The 7,434-nt window shown below is 41.2% G+C and overlaps 1 protein-coding gene across 1 annotated transcript in view; it reads right to left on the bottom strand.

Annotated features, from left to right (window-relative positions):
* ATP6V1A (ATPase, H+ transporting, lysosomal 70kDa, V1 subunit A) overlaps window positions 1-7,434 on the bottom strand; it is an 18,583-nt gene that overhangs the window by 5,493 nt on the left and 5,656 nt on the right. Inside the window, exons 5-11 of the mRNA XM_009878118.1 lie at window positions 6,852-7,003; window positions 5,865-6,027; window positions 4,538-4,646; window positions 3,636-3,758; window positions 3,439-3,553; window positions 1,839-1,902; window positions 877-1,080 (exon numbers count right to left, since the gene is read on the bottom strand). Coding sequence (XP_009876420.1) covers window positions 877-1,080; window positions 1,839-1,902; window positions 3,439-3,553; window positions 3,636-3,758; window positions 4,538-4,646; window positions 5,865-6,027; window positions 6,852-7,003 — 930 coding nt within the window. The remainder of the gene's footprint in view (window positions 1-876; window positions 1,081-1,838; window positions 1,903-3,438; window positions 3,554-3,635; window positions 3,759-4,537; window positions 4,647-5,864; window positions 6,028-6,851; window positions 7,004-7,434) is intronic.

The following is a 7,434-nucleotide window of genomic DNA, read 5'->3' as shown; positions in this document are numbered from 1 at the left end:
CAGCAGGACTAGGACACTGAATCAGGTGAAGTTTCTTAAGTTCAGCAGTGGCTACGGGAACTGGAGTAGTTTAGCCTGGAAAAAAGGAGGCTGAGGAGACCTTACAACTCTGTAACATTACCTAAAAGGAGGTTGTAACAAGATGGGGATTGGTCTCTTCTCCCACGTAACAAGTGACAGGACAATAGAAAACAGCCTCAGGTTGCACCAGGGAAGGCTTAGATTGGATATTAGAAAAAATTTCTTCACCAAAACAGATTGACCAAGGAAGTGGTGGAGTCACCATCCCTGGAAGTATAAAAAAAGACATGTAGATGTGGTACTTAAGGACACAGTTTAGTGGTGGGCTTGACATCACTAGGTTAACACTTAGATTTGATGACATTAAAGGTATTTTCTAATGGTTCTAATTTACTAATGACGCCTGTTACACTCTGTGGGACAACTCTGCTGCTCCTCTTGGCACCACAGATCACTCTTCCCCACCTTCACTGTCCTTTTGTTAAAGGGGGCAGACTGAATTTTAAGTACTCCAGCTTGCTTTCTAGACAGGTTGGAAGTTGGGACTTCCTTTCACCCGCACACTAAAAGAATTACTAAATTAGTCTAATTTACTCGAGAAAAGTTAGTGTCAAGTCAAGATTTATCAAATTTTAAAAAGTATTTGCCATTACAAGTCAAACAACATGTAAGAAAGTTGGAAGAAAGCACAGTTGGAGGTAGGAAAGTCTGACATCTCCCAGTGACAATTTGGCTTTTTTGCATAATGCAGTATCTAGCAAGACTGGTCTAAGACACGTTCAAAAGCCTGTGCTAGCCATAAGGAAACAAAGGATAGCTTGTTGACACCACATTCCCTCAGAGCTGATCACTCACCTTCCCCACAAGCTGCACAATCTCTGCAAGGTCCTCTTCCTCCTGTAGGATCTCTTTGGCCTTTGTCCTGAGAGGGACAAACTCTGTAAAATGCTTGTCATAGTACTCGTCCAGGGCACGTGTGTATTTGCTGTAACTGATCAGCCAGTTGACAGAAGGAAAGTGCTTGCGTTGTGCCAGCTTCTTATCCAGGCCCCAGAAAACCTGTCAAAAGCCAGAAAGATCAACCAATGATCCAAATGAACCAAAATAATTGAAGGCAGTAAAAAAAAGAAAAAACCCAAACAACAAAAACCAAACCCCCCACAATACATAAAGTTTGAGGAAATGCAACATGGCAAAAACTATCAAAAATTAAACCCTGAGGGAGAAAAGTAAAATCTTCCTTATGTTAATTTAGCTATAGCACTGACTTTCACGTATACTTCTCAAAAAAAGACGCATCTTTTAAGCTGAGTTCAGACTTACTCAGCTTGACACTCCTTGTGAGGGAGAAGTCAACCATAACAAAGACAATACTGGAGTCTGAGTGGAGCCCTATTAGACTTCTTTTCTCAAAATGGGTGGTGTAATCCGCTGCAAGACATTATTCTCTCAGTTAACTGCTCTGAGGATTTTTTTTGTTGTTTCAATGCACCTTCCTTCTCAGCTGAGAGCAGCCACATTGGAAGTGCAGCTCAATGGTCAGCAATCAGAAAGTCCACAGATATCCCTAAGCAGTCAGTGTTGGAAGGAATTGTCACCTTTGCTCCCTCTTCCAGGGGAATCTCAAACATGTCAGTCCAGAGATCATCTCATAAGGACACCTTTTACAGCATTACAATGTTTTCCAAAGCACCCTACAAAGCTGCCTGTGTCAATTTACAGCTCTCACACCTCAGCCACTGGCATAAATGCACCAAAGCACAATCATTTAGAATCTAACAAAGTGGACAGAAGTGCTGCAGCATCGTGGGACATACCTGAACAATGCCCAGTGTAGCAGATGTGACAGGATCAGAGAAGTCACCACCTGGGGGAGATACACTGAACCAGAAGAGATAAAGAAAAGTTACAAAAATTACTTTCACAGTTTAAACTGCAGGACCAAACATATGACTGCACAGCTCCCTGATCGCAGAAACCAGAAAAGTCTATACAGTTTCAAATAAGTAACAGATTGCAAGCTTCCAGTGCAGAAAGTGTTTGATGAATACCCATACAGGTGTAATGTAACTCTATTTCACTGTATGCTTGATATCAGTGATCGACTGACAGTATCAAGGTATGATTTCAGTCACTTCAGCTGCAGGGAGTAACTTCATAGAATGTTAAGGGTTAGAAGGGATCTCTAGAGATCTAGTCCAATGCCCCTGCCAGAGCAGGATCCCCTAGGGCAGCCACACAGGAACGCATCCAGGTGTGTTTTGAAAGTCTCCAGAGAAGGAGACTCCACAACCTCTCTGGGCAGCCTGTGCCAGGGCTCTGTTACCCTCACAGTAAAGAAGTTTCTCCTCAGGTGGAACTTCCTGTGTTCTGACTTAAACCCATTATTTCTTGTTCTCTTGCTGGGCATCACTGAAAAGAGATTGTCTCCTTCCTCTTGACGCCCACCTCTTGCATATTTGTACACGTTAGTAAGATCCCCTCTCAGCCGTCTTCCTTCAAGGCTAAACAGCCTCAGTTCTCTCAGCCTCCCTTCACAGGAGAGATGTTTAAGTCCCTTGATCATCCTTGTAGCAGCTTGGATTATCAAACCTATCTCAGTTGGAACAGATTCAGCAAGTGTGCTGATGTGACACCACAAAACACAGTGCAACAATTACTTTACAGAAAACAATATTCCCATTTGAAATTATTTTAGGAATTCACCTATAGAACAACCACTTCATTTAGGCTTGACATCCTAACGTATGCCTTCCCAAAGATAAAAAATGAAACCAAAAATCTTCCAGCCTCAAAAGCATTTGTGTATGTTGCAGGCAGCAGAACTCAGCAGAGCGAAGAATGGACTTGAGGTGTTTTTGCATATGCTAAAGGTTTTCCTGAGAACATGTGGGTGGGAAATTCACCTTGCCTACAGTATGACATACAAACCAATATAGCCTAGAAGACTGTATGGAGACCACATGCTTTTCGTGGTCCACCACAGCTTGAGATATGCTGCTCCATGTGATTTTCCTCTACTTAAGCATGAGAATCACAACTTATTATGTCCCCAAGTGCACACACTGCTGCTCTCACTGCCCCTTCTTTCCTGTTCTGAGTATGGTTTGACATATAATTCAGTGATAGTTCTAATGACATTCTTCCCCAAGCCATTTAGTCCGATTGCTGCAAGTGACTGTGATTCCACAGCTCACAGAACTACCTGTCCACATTCATTCTTTCTGGCCCCACGCACGATTTAACAGCAGCTCTGGGTGAACAGAGACTAAATATCTACCTACTCATTCACATACTTTTAGTTCTGCAGCTGCACGCAGCAACAAGACCTTTTTGTCTGCAAAATAAGTACTTTGACATAACAAAACACTGAGGGAGAACTGCAGCCGATGCAAAGCAAAGAAATGCAACACTCACGCTCCAACAATGCTGACGCTGCCTTCCCTTTCAGGATTTCCCAGACACTTCACTCTGCCAGCTCGCTCATAGAAGGAAGCTAGACGAGCACCAAGGTAGGCCGGATAACCACTGTCTGCAAACACAGAGAAACCGAGTCAAAGGCGCAGAGTTTAAAGGACGCATTTACAAGACAAGACTGAGAAAACACTACTCACCAGCTGGCATTTCAGCCAGTCGCCCTGAAATTTCTCTGAGGGCCTCAGCCCATCGGGAAGTAGAGTCAGCCATCATACTGACATGGTAGCCCATGTCCCTGAAATACTCGGACAGGGTGATTCCTAGAACAAAGACAACGGCGCATTACACAATACAGTTTAGAAAGGAATTCTATGCTTGTATGTCATCTCTAAGAAGCAAATAAGCCAAATTTAAGTTTCCATTTGGACAGAAACAGACACTAAAAATTACTTTTTCTTCCCACTAGATCATGTCTTTGCTGTCTTTTTTTATTTCTTCTCACATCCCCCATTTTTGCTTATAAATCACTCTGCCTCATCCTGCACTCCCATGTAGTTCTTTGAAGAGACATGGCAATGTCACCAGTGCTCCTCCTTGCCTCACTGAAACCACAAACAAAGCCTCTTCTTACTGTAAAATGTCTCCTTCCCTTTCAAACTACCAGAATACAACAGTGAGAAAAGGTCATATTTTAACTATCTGACAACTTTTCATAAAAAAGAATTTTAAAAAGCCTCTAAGATGCAAAAGAAAGAGGACTGGCCTGCCAACTCAGACAGTGCTGTTCCTGCCCATGAAGTGGCTGTATGTGTCAGCAAAAAGCTATTCACAAACAAAAGCTTACCCAATTGATGCACAGAGAAAAACTACATGAGAGCTGGTGCAGTTAAGTTCGCCTTATAAGCAAAATGTACTCAGTATTCAAAAACTGTATTTATATACAAGCAAGCCAAATTCAATCAACTGACTTTGTGCAGGCAAGGCCTAAAAGGGTTGATTTCTGAAATTAAGCAGGTTTCCTGGTACTGACCATCTGAGGAACTAGAGCATGATGTTTGCTCTACATCCACAGCCTTTTTCAGCTCCCTGTGAATCTTACCAGTATAGATAGAGGCTTCTCTGGCAGCCACAGGCATGTTGGAGGTATTTGCTACCAGAGCTGTTCTCTTCATGATGCTTTCTACCTTGCCATCAACTTCCATTGTTAACTAAAATGCAAGAAAAGGAAAAAAACCCACAAAATAAGAATGTGACATTAGCAACTTTTTCTGTTTATTTTTTGTTACTTGTTTTCTATTGTGTCACTCCCGTTGTATTAGGCCACTCTCCTGACAGTTACCCTATGAATAGCAGAGACTAGATTTAAGATTTCACCACGCTATGTTTGTTTGCCTTCTAGATTGCACAAAACTTCACAATTCAATGTACGTGCCTCAGCCTCTTCTGATCTTCTGCAACTGGCAAATCCCTATTGATCCCATTCAAATTAGTAATGACAAATCCACTGCATCAGGAAATATATTGTCCTCTCTTAACTTACTAGGCTGGAAGAGCCAAAAAAATCTGAGCCTCCCATCACAAGTCCATTAGGAATCAGAGAGCTTTTATTTCCCCATCTGCATCAATCCAAGCTTGTCTTTGACAATTAGACATAAAAAACACATCGATAGCCCAGGTGAAGCCTCACAAGCACCTGGATAACAGCATGCACATCCTGACATTTCTGTAGAATTCTGCTTATGACTACCCTGGGATTTACCTTTTTCGTGGCCATCTCACTTTGACTTTGACATCTGGTAATCAAGCAATACATCCAAGCCTTTTACCCCTCATTTTTGACCTCAAGTTTTGACCTAGCAGTGCAGATTATCTGGCCTTTTTCCCATATTTTACAGAAGACTGTGACACAGCTAATTCACTGACACACAAGAAAGACAGAAAAATTGGTAAACCTGTTGCATCTTTTTTTTTTTTTTCCTTAAACTACACAATTTCTACTTCACTCAGAAGGTGTTCCAAAGCCTAACATGCCAAATTAATAACTGGTAACTGTCTGTATTGCCACCCTCCACCCTGTAAATACTAGATGCTGCATCTGCTATGTATGATTAAGTTAGAAAAAAAATCAAGAGATGTTACCAGTGAAAGGTAAGATGCTTATTAGCACTATATTAAATTACACACTGGCATTCATTTTAGCTTTTAGAAAATACACTCAAGAACTAGTCCAGATGTTTATTGAGAGGTCACTGAAATAGTTCTTGAGCCAACAAGAATTTCTGCTACTACAGCCAGTACTTAAAGCAGGGAGGCAAGAATATAACTTCAAGTCACTCTACCAACATGATATTTTATTTTGTTACAATATCAGTACAATAGCGAGTCTTCCCAAGAAGGTTTACTTTCCATGAATTCTCCATACTAACCTCAGGGAAATCTCTCAGTACTTCAGACATTTCATTTCCTCGTTCTCCACAGCCTACATAAATGATGACATCACTGTTGGAGTATTTTGAAAGAGACTGTGAGATCACAGTCTTCCCACAGCCAAACGCCCCAGGAATCGCTGTTGTACCCCCTTGTACACACCTGAGTAAAGAAAAAGGACTCTGATTTGCAAGGAACTAAAAACCAGCTCTCTCCCATCTCAGAATATGTTCTGTAATAAAGCTCCCTAATTAAAAGCAGAACAACAGGAGTCACACAGTGTTCAGGGTGAGAAGTAGAGAAGTATTTCACTAAACTAAAAGACTGAGGGAATAAACTATCCTTTCCTTCTACTGCCCTTGAGGTACATGAGTTACAGTGGTACAACAGCTAGACTTCTAGGCTTGAAACACAACAGTTTTCACAGTCTGAGGCACCAACAGAATGCAAATGCTAATAAAAGATCACTTGTACTCAGCTGTGCATTTTAAGAAATCAGCACAGTACTTTAGTACCAAAAATACTGAACCCAGTGTCTTGAAAGTTAGCAGCTTAAATCAGTATTTTGTATTAGTTAAGTGTAACAATTTTTATATGTGGTGAATGCAAAATCATTAGGAACCATATATCCTAAAGACCATGAAAAGAGATCCTACTTATGAGTTCAAATGGAGATATCAAGCTTCAAAGTTCTAGCCTTGCTGTAAATTTGGCATGATTATGTTAAATTCACGCTTGTCCATTCTTTTCTAGATAATGCACTAGAACTATCCTGTTAAATTCCTCTTCCTCTTTCCACTAGGTAGGTTCTCCTGTCAAATGTAGGAATACATGGAATTCAGCTAAACATTTTTTGAGATTATGCTGTGATAAATAGTGAAAGCTTGAGGTCTGTTTGCCCTCAAAAAAAAATATTAAGGCCTCCTCTCTCCAATTCCTCCCAAAAGAGATTTCTTGCATACTAGAAAACAAAAGGTAGTACTTACGGGAAGAGGGCATCCAGGACCCGCTGGCCAGTTAGTAAAGGATGATTGGCTGGTAACTTCTCAGTAACGGGACGGACTTGACGTACAGGCCAGACCTGGACCATAGTGAACTTCTCCTTTACACCTTCAAACTCCAGCTCTAAGACAACATCCTAAGAGACAGCACCAGACATCTGAAGTAAGGAAATAGCTACGCACTAGATCAGCATGCAAATTCTCATCTCAACTATTCTGCACAGCTTGGTCTTTGATACCATCACAGATTCCTCAGAACTTCAACATGTTATCATCCTCCTCCCAACAGAAAGCTCTTTTCCCTAATTTACAATGCTATGGAGGAAAAAAAGAACCCACAAGATGAAGCTTCATCTGAAAATATGCTTTTGAAAAGCAGCTGAATTTTACATATGCATAAGATTCTGTAGATCCTCACAGATGTCAGCAAACACAGCATACTGAAGTGCCACTGGGAAGCCATACACATAGAAAGTAACTGCACAAGATAATCATGTAATCCCTGCGGCAGAGTAGCAGAAGCAATCATTAACTCAGACATCTTGTTGCAAGAAACACTTTCTAGCAG

This window comes from Apaloderma vittatum, unplaced genomic scaffold (assembly GCF_000703405.1).
Source record: "Apaloderma vittatum isolate BGI_N311 unplaced genomic scaffold, ASM70340v1 scaffold15371, whole genome shotgun sequence".
Taxonomy (NCBI): Eukaryota; Metazoa; Chordata; class Aves; order Trogoniformes; family Trogonidae; genus Apaloderma; species Apaloderma vittatum.
Note: the sequence above shows the minus strand (reverse complement) of the source record. Positions and strands in the feature narration are given on the sequence as shown.